This window comes from Sitodiplosis mosellana, unplaced genomic scaffold (assembly GCF_009176505.1).
Source record: "Sitodiplosis mosellana isolate CC-2019 unplaced genomic scaffold, AAFC_SMos_1.0 Smas_scaffold_76, whole genome shotgun sequence".
In the NCBI taxonomy this organism is placed as follows: domain Eukaryota; kingdom Metazoa; phylum Arthropoda; class Insecta; order Diptera; family Cecidomyiidae; genus Sitodiplosis; species Sitodiplosis mosellana.
The window spans coordinates 64,299-82,633 of NW_022595318.1; the positions used below are offsets into that span (position 1 = coordinate 64,299).

General features: G+C 36.8%; 2 protein-coding genes across 2 annotated transcripts in view; one reads left to right on the forward strand and one right to left on the reverse strand.

Annotated features, from left to right (window-relative positions):
- Positions 1-1,014, forward strand: part of LOC129570748 (polypeptide N-acetylgalactosaminyltransferase 3) — a 4,647-nt gene extending 3,633 nt beyond the window's left edge. Inside the window, exon 9 of the mRNA XM_055450452.1 lies at positions 176-1,014. The gene's annotated coding sequence lies outside the window, so the exon portion shown is untranslated. The remainder of the gene's footprint in view (positions 1-175) is intronic.
- Positions 359-18,335, reverse strand: part of LOC129570750 (probable cyclin-dependent serine/threonine-protein kinase DDB_G0292550) — a 58,726-nt gene continuing 40,749 nt past the window's right edge. Inside the window, exons 2-3 of the mRNA XM_055450456.1 lie at positions 16,638-16,909; positions 359-3,357 (exon numbers count right to left, since the gene is read on the reverse strand). Of these exons, the coding sequence (XP_055306431.1) occupies positions 1,740-3,248 (1,509 nt within the window). The 5' untranslated portion in view covers positions 3,249-3,357; positions 16,638-16,909 and the 3' untranslated portion in view covers positions 359-1,739. The remainder of the gene's footprint in view (positions 3,358-16,637; positions 16,910-18,335) is intronic.

Below are 18,335 nucleotides of genomic sequence, written 5' to 3' on the forward strand. Positions count from 1 at the left end.
TATTTTAATGCTGGAAGTGGGTTTTGGTGGATCCTCAGGATCGTTCAGAAATGCTCCCGGTTCTGGAAGTGGATCCTCAGGATGGGCCAGGGTATTGTCAAACCCAGTCTGGTCCATCCTGAAGATCCACCAAAACCCACTTCCAGAATCGGGAACAGTTCTGAACGATCCTCAGGATCCGCCAAAACCCACTTCCAGCATTAAAATATCTGCTAAAATCGACTAAAATGAAAAATATCTCAGATATCTCGCATAATGTAATATAATTGAAATTAATTTTTAAAAAATGCAAAAATCAATAGAAATTCAATAGAATTTTTTTCGTGATATTCCCCTAGGAAAAAAAAACATCGGAATGTTATTGATTTTTATTAAAATATTTGAATTTATATTTATTTTTCTCCTAAACAAATCAACATTATTTCTTGTAAATAGGTAAAAAAAGGTTTCATATTCACTAAATGTCTAAAGATCATTTTGATGTTAAAAAAATATATAAATTTATAAATTCCGATTTTAAAATGCTAAAAAAGAAGAACACGAATATTTAAATTTGTATTCGTTAACATTAAAAACTAAATGAAAAACTAATTCCTTCCGCCTCTGCTAGCAGAATGGTAAATTTCGATATATTAATAAAATAGCAATATTTGAAGAGAAAAAATAAAATTAAAATTGAAAACGAGTGGGTAAAATTTGAAATTATTCATGAAATACAAATTTGCCTTAGATATAGTACGATATTTTGTAGATAAAATTAACTAAAAAAACCATTAGCGCAAAATCTAAAATGAAATGAACTTAATCCATAAAATCGCATATCGTATGTGTATAGTGGTAACATTAAGCATGCATGATGTAATTGAGTTTCCTTTCAATCGTGTTCAATTTAAACCAAAATTCATCTTTTTATTTACATAAAATACTCTTAAAACTATGGAGAAAAAAAGGTTTATGTTGCAAACTTAATCAAAAATTGAATAAATCATGTGCAAAATTTACAAACTAATAAAATCCAATACATTGTTTTTGTTTCTATTTGTCTAAACGTAAAAAAAAGAATCGAATTCCAATTTTTTGCGTTTTGTTTTTGAAACATTCAGTTGTGCTTAAATAAAAAGAGAGATAGAGAGAGAGAGAGTCATTTTCACAGTGAAAAATAAAATAAATGATTCAAGAAGAAGAACAACCATAAAACAGATAACAATAGGTACAAAGACGATTTCGTTCATATTTACGAAGGGGTAACGAAGTTTTAGTTTTGGATTGATTTGTTTACCCCAAAAATAAAAAAGTTAACAGAGGATAATAATAGGTTCTTTACAAATTAATTGGTACTTTAGCGCGTAAACACCAGCAGCTCTATTCAGCTCTGAGCTGTAGGAAAAAGACGAAACAATTTTTGTGCAATATTTTACAATTATAGTTTTACTTCTACAGCATGATCCAGCATAAATAACTCCATTTGATGGGCGTTAAAAGTACATATTTATTATGATTTTTTCATTCAAATTAAGTCATTTTGCAAAAATGTCTGATTTCAATATCAAAATTAGACCTAAATGTGTAAAACAAAGTTTAGAAAGAAAAATTCAACATCACGTCTTCCGTATTGGGCAATTATTGAGCAAATATGGTTGAGAAATTTGTTCGAGAGCATCGTAAATTGAGTCGTGCAAAAAGCAAAAAAAAATAATTATGATTTCTCTTGCGGTGTCCGTTGAATATCACTGTTTTAATCAAGTAACTTTAACTTGTTCATCTCGTTCGTGGTCGTCGCCATTGAATGCCATCCGTTTTGGTGATGAGCCCGGTTCGGATAACGGCGTTGAGCTTCGTGAGGATGAATTCGTGTGTGCATCGGATGTGACTTGTGATCGCAGTGAAATTGGTAACTGTGTCACTTTGCCCATGAACGAACGAATTTCCTCGAAATACGATTCGTCCGGCATACCGCGATGCATTGCATTTCGCCTAGATGTCCTTAGTCGTTCGTCAATACCAATCCCCAGTGATGCCGCATCGGCCTCGTGCTTCTTCATGTGCCGATCTAAATTGGTCTGTTGGCCAAAGCAACGTTCGCATAGTGCACAACGAAATGGACGCTCTTTATTATGTATGTTGCGAACGTGCCGTTGCAAATTGCTTGAAATGCTGAATGATCGTTCGCAATATTTACATTTGTACGGCTGTTCGCCAGTGTGTGTGCGGAGATGTCGTGTCAAATTAGCCGAACGCGGGAACACTTTACCACAGAATTTGCATGAATACCGATCTTTGTTTTTGTTTGTCAATGATGTGGATTGATTGTTTCCGCCAATTTTGTTTGCGTTTGGTGTGCTGTCATTGTTGTTGTTGTTGTTATTATTATTATTATTGTGATTCATTGTCGATTTTCCATTACCGCCAATTGCCGTACTTGACGAGTTGTTGGCTGTCAGCGATGACAAGTGGTTCGGCGACATAATTCGCGGCAAGCTGGAAAATTGATTTGGTTTCATGCGTAGCAAATCTAAGTTTGGTGAATGACGATGATTCGACGGAATGTATGGTAATCGATATGGAAATGGTAAACGCACCGCTTTGGCCATTGCCTCAAGCATTGCCGGATGGAATGCTGGAGCTGAGAACACATTCGGCATACTTGCCGCTAAGTGATACGATGATGCTGATGACGATGATGTTGATGATGATCGCAGATTTTCTTTTAAATTGAAATTCTTCTTTCGAAACTCCAAACTGTTGTTGCTTTCACTGTACAGCACCGCATCGTTTGCATTTTTATTGTTGCTCCTGCTGTTATTGTTGTTGTCATCGTCATCTTCATCGAGCTCATGTTGATTGTGATGGTTTCCGTTGTTCATATGAATCGTATTATTGTTCTTGCTACTTAAATCATTGTTATTAATTAGTTTCGAATGGAGAAATCGATTGATATTTGAAAGCGGAGCAACACTGATTGTGGTTGTGGCATCGGATGAATCGTCGCTTGCCGATAGATTTTGCTGGTCGTCATCGATTTGTACATTGTTCGATTTTTTATGATCGACACGTAAGTCTAATGGTTGATCATTGTTGAGCGAATGCAGTAGGCTTGCCGTTGTCGATCGACTCGACGTTGACAGATCGTATGGTATTTGCACTCCTAGCGAGACAGTTGAGCCCAGCATCGGATAAATGCATCCCTGTTTTGGACTCGGTAACATTTTTCTTGGTGAGTGATCCTTTTCGCGCATTTTTTTATACATCTAAATATAAGCATGAACTTCCTCCAGTCCTTCTTTTGACGCCTTGAATTCTAGTTGATGCTTCTCGTTGATTGGTCAATGCGTTTTGTTTCTTCTATTCAGCAAGTTTCTGTGAAAAGGAGGAAAAATCGGAAGTTAGTCTTAACCAATTTTGAATACAAATAAATAAATTTTAATTTAGTATCAATATTTTTTCGTTCAAAAAGCTTAACACTCCCCATTCGAATCAAAAACTTCAGTCGAATCGTATCGACATAGTACGAATAAATTGCAGTAAATTACTCAATTAAGTTACTTGTACTGGCATTGATCAATCATCTCATTACTGCGAAAGATACGCGTCTTTCATAACTCCATCACTTCAGACTTAGCAACCGATTTTTAGAAAATATTTCCAAAAATACTAGTGAATCGGGAGAAATCATAATTACAATGGGCAGAGTATTTAGGCTCATTTTCAATAGAGAAGCAAGTGTTTGAGTAACAAACCGTTGGTTGACCGTGAATGCTACCATTTTTCGGCGAAAAATACCTTCTTCGAAAATTATAAACGAATCGTTTCAGATAGAGTTTGCGTTATAATTTCGATGATCTAAAAACAAATACACGCAATACGAGAAATTAGGGAATCCGATTTATAGACAAACAATTGCTGTATTCAATAAACGGTTCAATTTTCGTCGAGCCGCTAACAGGCTGAATATAACCGAGAAAAGAAAACACTCAACCGAAAACGCAGAAGAAAAAAAATGCCTAAGCCTTAGTGAAATTGAAATCAAAATGCGGCTCTAATGGCATTATAATTATTTGATCATCCATCGCAAATATCATAATGATGACACAAAAGTGAATACGCGGCTGTCGAAGAGCCCAGCGAAAAGAGAAACAGAGAGAAGAGCAAGTGAAAAACCAGAAGAAGTAATCCGAAACGGTACAAATATCTAATCTGAAATCGTAATGTGTAATAACAAAGTAATAATAATATGTGCTAATGAATGTGAGAAGACGAAATAAAAAAAAACATGTGGCATGAGGAGCTTGAGCGTGCGACTATTATTTGTTTTGCTTCAGTTTTTCTGTTGTTGTCGACTGCAATCCATCGAACGTAAATCGCATCGCGCGCAGCGAATGAAGCCAGATATTGTGGTTGCGACGGCGTCGACGACGACGACGACGATGACGATGATAATGATGAAGATGAAGACGATGAAATTCATACAGCCATTATGTTAGTACCAAAGGTATACACGCGAAGCGTTTTTTTTTCAGTCTTTCTTTGCACACTCACACACATGGCGCCTATACGAACTGCCTATACACAGTGTTTTTTTTTCACTCTCCTCACCATTTCCATATTGTTTCATTTTTGTTGCACTCGAGTGAACAACGGTAAATAGCTATTTTGTTTCACATGATTTTGTTCACACTCGATCTTATTTACCTTTTGTCTAATTCGACGCTCTCAATCCGAGCGCATAGAGAGAGAGATATTCATTTCAAATAATGGTGCTAATTGTGCTAATGAACATTTCATTAGTAAGATTTTGAGCGATTGCGCGCACACATTTAGGCTTTTTAACACATCAATGAGATTGTTTGTGAATTGATTGCCGAAAGGGATTTCGCGAGCGCAAGCGAACAACTGAACGAACGAAGGCAATCACGCATTTCGCATGTATTGAGGCTGCTTTGTCTTCGATGTGTTTTTTTCTTCTCTTCTATTATGCATATATGCAAATGCAATCACATCAAAAACTACGCAATGACATATCGGTATTAGAAAAAAAAACTATCAACGAGGTGAATATATGAGGTTTAACGACGGAAATATGAAACAAAAAATGGCGAGCATGAAAATCGGCTCGTGACATCAATTCCAAGTCAATCGTGAACTGGAAACTTGTTTGAGATATTGCGTAATTTGCATCCGGTCAAGCAAATTGTCCATAAGAACGACATCAAATCTTGATCAGATCAGAATTTTTTTTTGCTCTGCCAACGACTTTGTCATTTCGAATTTATCGTTGAAAAAGGTGATCATTTTTATAGTTTCGTCTAAATCTGTATTCTGTTGTTGGTGTTGTTGTTATTGAAGCATACGCACAACCTACATGCTGTGGATGATAATTTTTTTAAATAACAAGTCTACAGCAAAAATATGACCGTATAGTCAGAGGTCAGTAATTAACTCATAATATGTTATGAATAAATTTCGAACTTTTCCTAACTAAATCTGAACCCCCCTGAATCGCTTCGATTCGAAAACAATCTTTAGAATTTATAATAATATATTGGCAGCGATCAGAAAAGCGTTTTTTTGCCCTTCCAACAGTGATTATTTGAAACACATCACCCAGTCCATTTATAATAACCACATGCATGACGCGTTCATAAGCCGGATTAAATGTACTTACAGCACTTTTTCCATTGCTCAAATCATCCGCTACATTTATCATGTTTCTCTCTTGCCTCTCAAAAGGCTTTTTATTGATGATTAATTAGGTTGAATTATTTGAGATGTCTAAAATCGGTTGGCATTAAAAATCAAAAACAAGCAAGATGGGAGGCGAATGCCAAAGTTATTTGATTAGTATTATTATTATTCGACTCCGTTTGAGCGTCGAATGAAACGGAACCACTTCACAAATAAAATAATTGCCCGCGAGTAAGTAGAACAAGTCTGTTGGGCTTTTGTAGCATTTCAACATATCAGAGTTTGACATCAAAATTGGAATGCTCTTACATGTGCCATCGCATCGCGCGCCTACTATCATTCTTTCAAATATGGATCAATTTTATTTGCGAAAATTTCTCTTCTTCTTCTCGGCGTTATTGTCGTCGTTTCACGTGGCTGTAAAAGCAAAACAGCAATCAATATCTTGGTTTGAATGTGCTATCAAATAAGTGCTAAATAAATATAGCCGCCGCGATAGACGGCATTTCATGTGGTTTTTCGCTGCAGATCTTAATTTAAAGTAGAGCATCTTTTCTAGTGCAATTGAGTGCTTTGCTTTGCTGCCAACATGTTTTGATGATACATCCATAGCGGCGCGAATCGCCGTAGAAAGTGCTGGCGAGCGGTGCTCTGATCTGGACCAGTTTTAGAAATCTCTTCACGTGATTTATAACTTACAATTTACAAAAGAGATGCAATATAAAACGTATTTTTCATTGAATAAAACATTTTTTTTCCTTCTGCCACAATGTCCATTTTTCACGGCGAAAATTGCATCTCTTGAAAACATTCCAATGGGTGAAAAATAGAATTGAATGCAATGGAAACAAAGCCAACTCGATTCAAAATGCTTATCAAACAAATGCTGCCATTCAACGTTTTTCAAGACCATCTATGGAATATTGTATGCATTTTTCGAGTGTTTACAAAAAAGTTCATTCATAACGAAGGAAGAGTAAATACAAAGAGAAAAAAAACAATTGGAATCATTTAATCAATCTGCATAACAACTTCATTTGACAATTAGCTAAACAAAATCTTGATAAAGCTAAAGAGAGAATGAATTATTCAAGTACTTAACCAACGCCTATATTATTTGCACATTCGCTGTCGTCGTCATCGTCGTCATGGTCGTCTAAGCAAACGCTCATTCACACAACATAAGAAAATATGCATCAAAATGGAACGAAGAAGACGAAACGAAGTGTCAACATTGTAATTCGTAAATTAAGATTTTATTTTCCGCAAACACAGTCGTAAATGACAACAGAATTTATCGTTAGTTTTTTTCTTTCTCCCTTCTCATATTATTATTTCTCTTTTGCTATCTCTAGCGACAGCCAGATTGCAATTTTTTTTCTCTTCTCATTGATCCGCGTCTGTCGTGTACACTCGAAATAGTAGTCATTCCCTAAAGTGATATACTGCTTGATGTGTGCATACTTGACGGGGCGCAATGCAATTTCTACGAGAGTGATTCTTGTGATCCGCGTATAAAAATTGCTCGGCATGGCGAACATTAAAAATCGCACTTTATAGTTGGCATCCATCAGAAGTCATCAGCCGTTTTATTATTAACGATCAACGCATAAAATGTTGCGTTTGAAACAACTTGGCACAGCAAACAACGAAAAAAAGTTGGTCGACAAAAGCCAAGCCAAGTCATTCAAAATTGCCCACACGACCAACAACGATTCAGGTAATGTGTGTGTTTGTACTCGAAGTGCACATGCTCAGATGTACTTTTATGCCTCTTCAAACTGACGATAACATGCAACACTTTGAGAGATTTCATATTTACAGTAGCTGCTTGATGCTGATGCTGCTAAGCACCAAACTGCGACAGCACAATGATTGAACAACGAAAGGTTGATTGTGCGTTGTTGAACCATCAAATCAAATTGTTTACGACGAATACGGAAAAATAACAACAGCAAACGTGACGATTCAGAATGAAAAGTCTGAGAGAGAAAAAGATGCAAACGTTGACACAGCAGCTTCATCGTTTTAATGACTTATTTAAATACCTTTTAAATTATTTACAACATTTACGACATTGTTGATAGTCACCGCAGCCGCCGTCGCTGCTGCTGCCATCATCAAACGGCTTTTTTGCTGCTTCTTTTTCTGCACAGGTTACGCTTTGACTAGAGACTAGATGCTCTGCCTTTTATTTCCACGCTGACAAAGGCGAACAAACCAAATTACTTTTTATTTAAAAGAGCAACCGCATTTCACATCATCAGCGCGCGCTTTTCTCTCGTGCTCGACTTTTTAATGATAGAAGAAAAAGAAGACAAAAAAAACGCTAGTAGTACTAAAAATCCAAAGAAGAAGAGAGATATTCAGAGTAATCGTAGGCACAACGGTAAATGATAATCAACCAATCATTAAGTAGTAGTAAATAAGATTTGTGCAATGGATTGGGCGAACGAAGTGTAGTAAAAATTAAAACAAAAATAGATTGCACAAAATGAAATATGCACATTACATTCGCCGATTGATTTAATTATTTAACAATTGAATCGTTCGCGCATGTCTTGACAAATACTAATTTCATCGGCTGCTTGTCTATTTTTTTTATTAGCTGAAGAATTCAATTTATTGGTGGTTCGGGCGCATTTTCATGCAGCTAACTCTATTAAATTGTCGTGCAGTCAAAGTCACAAGGAATTTGCACCGGGCAAAATGGAGACATCCAATCCATTGATATGGAAATAGTAATAGAAGAAGTGATCAGAGCCATTAAGCAGCAGTTTCTCCAGAGATATTGAGATGTTTAGTTTTCAGGAGGTTTTCTAGTGTTTGAAAATGATAAATTTATTATATTGAACCGCAAACGATAGACTTCAAGTCATTATTCAATTTAAATAAAACCTTTTATTAGTGAATGATCACAGTTTGTCTGATTTATTTGTTCTGTTATTGTTTTGTACTGAGTCATTCCGAGTGCTACCGTTCAACAAAAAAGTGGTTTGTTCAATGTTGATGCGGAAAACATTTATATCACTGCTACACTGCCATTTTGAGTGGATAAAGGAATTTTTTTTGTCATGCTTTTTACGGCATGCTACAAAGAGAAATGAATCGATTGTCTGATTGGATTTCAATTAATTTATCTCTTTGTTGACTTTGGACCAACGTCGCGCGAGTGTTAGACGCATATTTTTCTTCAACTTCGTAATCCGCGCTTGTTTCTTTAAATACTTTTTTTTTCCCGATTGCATCCAATGGCATCTATAAATTGTTATTGACGATAATCGGTAAATTATGAGATTGCGCTCGTTGCGGCCGGGTAAAGAAGCAGAAAAAAAGTATTTTGAATATTAAAATGTGCTTTTAAATTGCATGCGAATCAATGATTATCGATTCAAGGTGGTGCATATTTTGTTTGTGTTAAATATTAGTCGTTTGTTTTGAATTGATGCGATTCTGTTGTGCACATACATGTATCTCTGTACTTTATTTTTTCTTCGCTTCTAATGACGCTTAAGTGGGTCTGGTTTCAATATTAGCAGCACATCTATGCGCACATAGACGGATGACTGGTGTAACTGGCAATGCTTCTCTTTCTGTTTCACCACGTGTGTTACATATCTACATATATATTCTCGGATCAATCCACAATTCAATTTAAATTGCTGAACCGATTTAATTATATTGACGATAAAATTATCTCTCCATTTATGCAGATTTTTCTAAAAGGCGTTTCGTTGTTTTTTTTCGCTTCATACTTTCGTTGTCTGTTGACTTTTCGTCATAATATTTTGCATACGTAGTAAGCAGATGCAAAACAAGCTAATCTATTCTAAAGCAAAGGGAGTAGAATGGAAAAAACAACAACTGTCGAGCAAGTTGCTGCTTTTTTTTCTTCTTCTTCTTGACAAGCAATTTCAATCGATGTTTCATCGCCAATTTGTTGACGAATCAAAATTGGATATGTGTGTGATCTCACTTTTGGTACATGTAATGGGATCATTTAAATTGTAGTGCATAATGATTGACGAAACTAGGTGAAAATCGATCGTTTACTGGGTTTGCTCTGCATTAGATTGCTTGTGATTGCCAATTAATTTTCGTCTGGAAATTTGCCTAAAAATTCAATTTCGAATGCGTTCGTAGCTCAGATAAAATCACTGCACGGATCATTGATTATAGCCATGGTCAGCGTGATGGTGTCGTTAGATTTTTCAGTAATTTGATGTGGCCATTGATCGCCATCACCTATTTCACGTATCATTGAATTAAAGGGAAATGTTTCTATCGCTCTTTCGGTCGAAGTGGAAGAGTGTTTGTGCTGAATGTTAAATAGCATGTATTTTACGCCTAATTATATAGCCAAAGGGTTCGTTTCATTTACGGTATTTATCATTTCCAATTCACAAATAGCAATTATTAAATGCCATTCAAGGTTATCTATTCTCTTTCTTTCTACATTTTGGCCGGACAGCTTACAAAATCGACGAAAGCCTTGTGTGTTTGTTGTTTGCGATGGCGATGAAAGGCATGTTGTGGTTTGAATGCACAGGCAAGATGTTAAAATTGCCCAAAACTGGAGCACGAATTGTCGTATTTAAATACAACATTTTTTACTTTTTTTTGTTTCACTCAATGACCACACCAAAGATATTCTTTTTGAAAAATTGCGAAATTTTGGTTCAGAGCCAACTGTAAAAATTGATGGTTTTGCAGCTATGCTGGGTCAAATGTACAATGTGCTGATCTTGATTACTGCGGCTGCTGCTGCTGCTGCTGCTGTTGTTGCAAATGCTGTGTGTCTTTTTCTTCTCTTCTCTTGCTTCTCTTTACTTAGTGCCACCATTCCAATCGGTTGATTAAACCAACGTAAAACGCGCTAGTTAATTATGCTGATGAGAAAATTACGCTCGACCGTTTTTTTTCGCAAGCGTCCAAGAACCAATTTTTTCGATTTCTGTCGACATCAACGAAATGGTAAGTGCCAGCCGTAGCCATCCAAGAGGAAAAAAATGGTTACATTGGCTTCAAGAGCGATTATAAAAAAAAGAAAAGACTTGTAATTAAAGAAAATTTGATTTCTCAGTGGAATTTGATCCAAATAAAGATTCTATTGGTGTGTTGGTCGACGGGTCGTCGTGCCTATAAATTAGAATCCACAGATCCATTGAGTAACGTGCTGTAATTGATCGGATCGATGTGATAAAGTATTTTTGTAATCAAACTAAAATAGCTAACTAATTTGTGGATGAATACAAGATCTTTGCGCGCTGAATTGGCTGGTTCGATTGAAGGAGGAAAGAAACGAAACATCAACGAAAAAGAGGCGAACGAAGAAAGACGACGAAAAAAAATCAAATTATTAAAACGAAATGTGTCTGTAAAACTAGCCAAGTCAACCTCAGCAGCTGTTTGGTGTGCAGTAGCCACCAATTAACATCAATACGGTTCACATCGATTTAAATACTCTTCCATTAAGGTTTTACCAAATGCTTGCATCTATTGCAACTGCGCACAGTGCACACACACAAACTGCCGCAGCGTCTAATCGGTTTTCGTTGTTTGCTGTCGGATTTCATATTCGTTCAAGTCAAACCGATTGCATTCTAAGCGATTAACATCGACAGAGTTATCGTAATAAATCGAGTGCAAGATTGGTCGACGATTCTTCATTCACAAATGTGTGATCATCGGCAGGCTATGATCGTCGCCCGGTTTTTTCTTTTTTTCAACTTCTTCTTTCTCACTTCAATGAGAACAACTTATGGAGCAAATCGCTTTGGTATCAGCTTCCAATGGTAAATTTACAAACATAAAAAAGACACATAACGAATACGTGATTCCTTCGACATATAATATTTATGTGCACGCACATTTAGCGTTCATCAGTTGCCGTGTGCTAATCCTCGGTCTGTATGTGAGTGAGCCGAACACTACGGCCTACCGACAATTCTTATGCAAAACGCACAGACGATGTTTACAATATTTACAATATTTACAATGGTTTCGATTGCTTGATGCGTGATACGACGCAAAAAAAGCAGCAGCAGCATCAGCAGCTTCGATACTCGCATGCACCTCGAGTGGTGCGATAGTGGTTGCCTCCGATCTGTGCTAACATTTTATTTTCTGATCCGTTTTCACTGTTACATATTTTCGCTCTTGATATATGGCAATTTTTCATGTGTGCCGCCGATATTCTGGTTTCACTTCTGCTTGCCTCCATTTCAGTGGTGCGCTGCAAAACAACTTCTTTTTTGTTGCCATTGCTTGTTGCTGCTTTTCTTGCCTGTTAGCCATTGCTTGAGATTATAATTTATATTTATAAAATTATTACTAATTTGAATGGCTTACAGTTCAATTAAGATGTGGTACACACAAAGGCGTTGTGTAACGGTACACATCGCGCGGCTACACGCATATAAAAACATACTGCGGGTTAATGGTGAAAACAACACGAAAAAACAAAAACAAAATGAGTTTGCAGCGCGTATTCAATCATCCGGTGTGCAAAAGCAGATTATTTGGATTGGCGAGAGAGTGATCTGATTGTATCGGTGTGTGAACCGATGACTGAATAACACACATCATCAGTTGCATTCTTGCTTATTTTCTCTACTCGAAACAACAACAACAACAACAGCACTGAGCAACAACGTTGCACGGTGTGTCTGAAATCAAAGTGGCGTTGCCCGTCTGCATAATCGATCGATCTGTGCGTAAATTTAAGGGAAATAGAAGACAACTTCTTGCGGTTTTGCTTGTATGCCTGCAATTGACTCCATATAAAAATGGGATTATTTTCATAGCGAGACAACAAAATTGATCAATGTGAATATATACATGCATGCTCATATGTGAGGCGCAGACATTATGTTCGCATTTGAATTTGAAATTGCATCAGTTTTACGTAATGCAAATGCAAGCATATCTTCTGCGTGAACATTTAAAATATGCCATACATACAATATGGCATGAGGCGAACGAGTTTGGCGCGGAAAACCGTATTTACAATGGGAAGAAGATTTCACATTAAAAGGTCATGCAAAAAACTAGGAGTCGTCTTCATATTAGATTTATCGAGGAAAAAAAAATGCTTTTCAGCCGAGCCAATATCTAGTCGAAAGTTAAAATCTGAAGCGCGGAAAAAAAACGCAAACAAAACAAAACAAAGCATTGCAATTAAAAACTGAAGGTATGAAAAGAAATCCAATTTTGAAAACACGCGCCGAGACTTGAATGCAAATTTATTTGTTCAACATTGGTACAAAAGGCTGGAAAACAAATGGTAACAATAGCAACAATGCGCAACGAGATCGAAGAAAAACAATAATCAACCAGACATCGTTAACGGTGAAGATCTCGCCATATACACACACACACACACACACACCGAAAGACACGAAAAAGGCCCAAATGAAATCGATTATTATTGTTGTTATTAGTCAATCGATTGTGGCCCGTGGTACATTGATGTTTATTGTTTTCCAGCGCGAGCGTATTGAATTACCGGGGAGCACACCAAACACAGACAATACGGATCGCAACGACTGTCGGATCTCAGTTTAGTTTGGTTTGGTTTGCTATATGGTTTACATTGGCCTGGTGTGTACAAAAATACGTGAATGATCGATGGATCGATTGTAATTGCTAAGTGTCGAACTGAGACTCGTATGCGTCGCTTTATATCGCGCATTCAATTGTATACCATTAAAATTTGGCTGGCTGGCTGGCTGGCTGCACGCGCACACGACAGCACACACAATCATACCTGTCGAAGTAACCATGTTCCATTGGATGATAGTTCACAAGTTGTACAGAATATAATGGCAAGAAAATAGCTGAAGACGAGAAAAAAAGCACACGCGATTCGGGCACACGTTTCCAAACCGATCAGTGTTCAAGTTAATTGTATACTAAGAGACTGAGATTTGTGATCTTGGCTGGTATGTGGGTATGTCTTCATTGAAATGGAAAAATTGCATTGGTATTTTGGATGGTGCGTTAAATTTTTTGCGACCACATTTGAACAACGATTTTCAAATCATTTTCGTACAGCTCAAGAATAAAGTGCTGCGCAATTCGAAAAACTATCGTTTTGAATTTCCCTTTGTTGAAATCGAAACAAAAATGATGCACTGAGTAAACATGGTGGTTGCAAAAGACGCTATTGCTACCATTTTATTGCACCGTGCGCGCACTGATGATATGCCCGTTCTGTTGGCTCGTAATTGGCTCTTTTATTTCTTACTATTGACTTATATAATAGAATCTACGGATTGGTTCAGAAAAAGTGAAAACAACATGATAAACGATGATCAAGTAGCAGTGTTCAATCGTATTAGGCAATGGAGAGCAAGATTTTCAGAAGAAGCCGAAAGACCTTTAATTAAATGATTTACGGCAATCTCCGTCACTCCATTTGAAACTTGATTTGCTCGCGTTCATTGATGACCTGATAAATTCATACCAAATCGGTACTCGATACATGCACACAGACACAGAGAGACAGGGACACCGGTCTTTCCAAGCATATGGCACTGCTTGCGAGTAGAAAAGAAACGGTAAATCAATTGTATGGGATTTGCGCACTCGATTCAAATAAAAACACACAGCTCTTCATTCAAAACAAAATGTGGCGAAAGTCGTCCATTATACAAGATGCGCCGCTCACTATGTCTGTGCACCAGTTTTTGGTTGTCATCAGAAAATATGCGGACGGAATGTTAATTAATCAAAAATGCCTTAAATGTTGGGTCCACAGAAGAAGAAGAAGGAGAAGAAAAAAGACACAAATGAGAAGTGTGCTTGTTCTGTCAGCTACCATCGAGAGCACTCAGCAAAACAATCCCATGCACTGAAACCATAATTTGGAACACAAAAGAATTCCTCGAAGAAAAAAAAAGTTCAGCTACGTCGAGCTATGTGAGAAAAATGCACATTGAATCAGATCCACACACAAAAAAAGGGAACTGAAACGATTTTAAAAACATGTCCGATTTTCATTAAAAATGAAAGCAAACGCCACCTCAGAAAATCACATGACAAAACCAGATTGAAGTGGAAAAGTGAAGAGAAGAGAAACGATGCAAAAATCGCTGAAACAACTAAATAAAATAAAATAATTTCCAACAAATGTGCGAATAATTGTGATGATGAACGTTTTATACAATGATGACTGTACATGAGACAAAAGTCCGGCGGCACTTTCTTGGTACTCGCTCCGAGAATTTGTTCGAGAGCGAGAGAATCTGGACGAAAAGAAAAAAATATAATTAAAAAAATGAAACCATTAAAATTTTGCCTGAAGTCGCATCACATATCCAAACGCACCGAGGGCGAAGTGTATCATGGTTTCGAACACATTTAACTTATCTTTTATTTCTCGAATAATATGCGCGCAAAACACCGAAACCAGACAAGAAAAGCCCGATGTGAGAAGTGAGGCGATTTCGAAAGAAGCCGTGATAAGTGCACATGGAAAGAGGTGTAATCAAAGGTGCCAACAAAATCATTGTACGTAAATGAACTCGCCGATTCATATGCACATTTCATTTTTATTTGCTCAACACAATTGTTTATTTCTTTATTATTTTTTTATGATCTTTTAAACATTTGGGTAAGAGAAAAAAAAGATGCCATAGTGTAAGCGAACGAAGAAGAAAAAAAATCGCCATCGGTATTCTTGAACACACCATTAAATTTTCATCTTTTTTTCGACTCTTTGTTGCGTTCTGATATTTTCACAAATTGTAGTGGTTTGCATTTCGGAGTGAAATTTTGAATTATTTGGTGAGTTTCAAACAGGTCCACTTGGCTTTGGTTTCAAGCGGCACAATACGTACGAAAAATTTCACGAATAACCTTTGACTCGCTGCAATGAATATCAATTGTTTGCGGAACTCAAAGCGATCGTTTTCATCACATTTCTTCATTCACTAAAACGCCCAGTTGAACAAAAAAAGAGATGCTCGTTGATGGGAATTCATAATTCGATATATGGGATTTGTTTCCATACGAAAAAAAATTGATCCGTTCTCGAAAAAAGATGTTTTTTTTTTCTTTCTTTCGCTCTCTTGCTCGGTCGAAAGTACCAAATTTCATTCCATCTTTTGTTTAAACGGTTTTAGAGATCTTTGTAATTAAATTAAAACGACCAAGGAAAAATTGCGATCATTATCACTGGAAAGCCATGGTTAATTAATGCAGAGAACGCATTCGCCGGAACATTTTCATTCGTTTCTCGACTCTCCATATTTGGTTTATTTCCATTCTTATCGCCTGGCGATTCTATACTTAAGCCGATGTGTATATTTATATTTATGTTTTTATTTTAAGCTTCGCTGAGGGAGAGAGAGAGAGATCTCATCATTAAAGAAAGTACAGCGAGCGCGCGTTATTGAGAATAATTTTAAAGCAATTTACACGCGGAAAATCGCCAATTGGAATATGGTTTCAGTCAGTCTTTATCGTTTTTTTATCTAATTTTTGCATCAGACACTGGAAAGCTTACAAGAATAATTATTGAATTCCCCTTGTTGCAGCGAATGTGCGATGCGTGCTGTGTAATGTATATGCGTGAATTTCGGGTTATTTTTGGAATAATAATCCGTATTGACGTGGAATAATAATCCGTATTCGAGCAGAAGAGACAACAACCGAAAAAAGCTTGTTTTAATTTATTGGCGTATGGATTTTACGCAAACGGCTGCGTCTTATCAGTGGATTGGACATAAAAAGATAAACGATTTGTTTTCATTTATAAATTTCTACTGATGCCTTTCCATTCCTTTAGTGGGCACTCATCACCATTCCGGTTCGATAGTGTAAAGTTTTTATTATTTTATTTCGTCGTTTCGGTTCGGTGTAACAGAGAGAGGCAGAGGGAGAGAATTCGTTCTTTTTCGATACGTTCGACCGAAGATTTTATTATGCCAAATGTAATGTGTAATGCTTACCATTTAATTTTTATCATTTCGTTGATCATATTTCAATTAAAATTCGTTTAATTTTCACTTTGTAAGAATGGGCATGCGTTGAATGCGAATATGAGCGTCCAGTATTTGTTGGGCCCAGCCGAGTGAAAATGTTCAATTATCAGCGATGTCGATTGTAAGTAAGACCACGAACAGGAGAGATGCAGAAAAAAAATGTACACATCAACGGGTTTAATGCTTTGTTCCAGTTGCACAATACTGCCTCGCCGCTGCGTGGTTGTTGTCCGATAAATCTGCAAGGCGAAAAGATAAAATGAAATCGCAATTAATTTCCATTTAGATTAAAAAATGCTGTAATGATTATTATGTTTTTCGTAAATCCAATTACTACTCGGATACGGAGCAATTTTTTGCTTTTGTTTTGTGTTTTGAAAGCTGTTGGCTCCACCAAAGAGCTGATTTATGAAAATGAACACACAATATTTTCGTGAAATCCGATGGAAATCGGTTCCTTTTTTCACGCCCCCTTCAGCCTGAATGCACCATAAAATTTTATTTATGATTTTCCATTCGACGCTCATCGACAATTAATACATTTTACAACTTATTTTGGAAAATGGACTGAACCCACCACGTTCCGTTGGTCGAAATCGTCGAAAAATTGTGTCCGGCTATTCGAATAGCTGTGACATATGACAAGAAGACAGCAGCAGCAACAACAACGGTTCGCTTAGAGGCTCAGCCTAAACAACAGCCATAGCGCACAATAGCAATGCGAACGGCCATAATTTCTTCGATTTGAACACAGAAAACTGTGTGGGCCTCGGCGTTTAATTCGAACACGGAGCAAACACTCTTCAACGATCCATTGTTCGCTGGTCTAAACTCTCTCTCTCTCTCTCTCTCTCTCTCTCTCTCTCTCTCTCTCATCTCGCATTCGAGTGCCAGCTCTAATGGCAGGCTAAAATACCGATCAGAATCAATTATGCAAAATTGCGCTGGGACACACACTGCGTGCGTAGGCGGATCGCTAAATTAGCATGACATCGTGTGCCGTGTTAGCTATTGCATTTTAAATGAAAGACAAAAAATATGCTCGACGTCTCTCGAAAGCGCAAATGTGCGCTACAAATGATTCTGATATGTGGGGCTACAAAATCAATTACGCAGTGGAACCATGTAGTGAAGGAAAAGTGATAAAATTGCTTTATTTTCACTTAGATCGAATGTGCATTGTGCACTCGTGACATGTATACGGGATGGAGTATTGGATCAATTCGGCCGCTATCAAGAGATGATTGCTCCATTAAAAATTTTGATGCTTTCAATTGATTTTTTAATGATTTTTCGCATTATTCTCTTTTGTTATCTCATTGTTTTGCCTAGATATGCCACAGTTTATGGCACACTTTATGCCTGTGTATTTTGAATAAATTTATGTGTGGATTTCAAAACACCGCAATTATATCAGCCACAGATGTCTTCGTGTATTGATAAATTTGTTTCTAAAGCGTTCGATGTGCTTTACCACATTCATCGGCTCACCATCGCCGATCACCGTTTTTTTTTGCATAAAAGAACAATGATTAATGAAATATTTACAGGCCCATTAAATTCGAAGCCATTACACCAAATATGTTATTTACGGTATAAATAATAAACATTTCAACTATTTCAATTTTTGTGTCGTAATGTGTTTTGTTGTCGTTGTCATCGTCA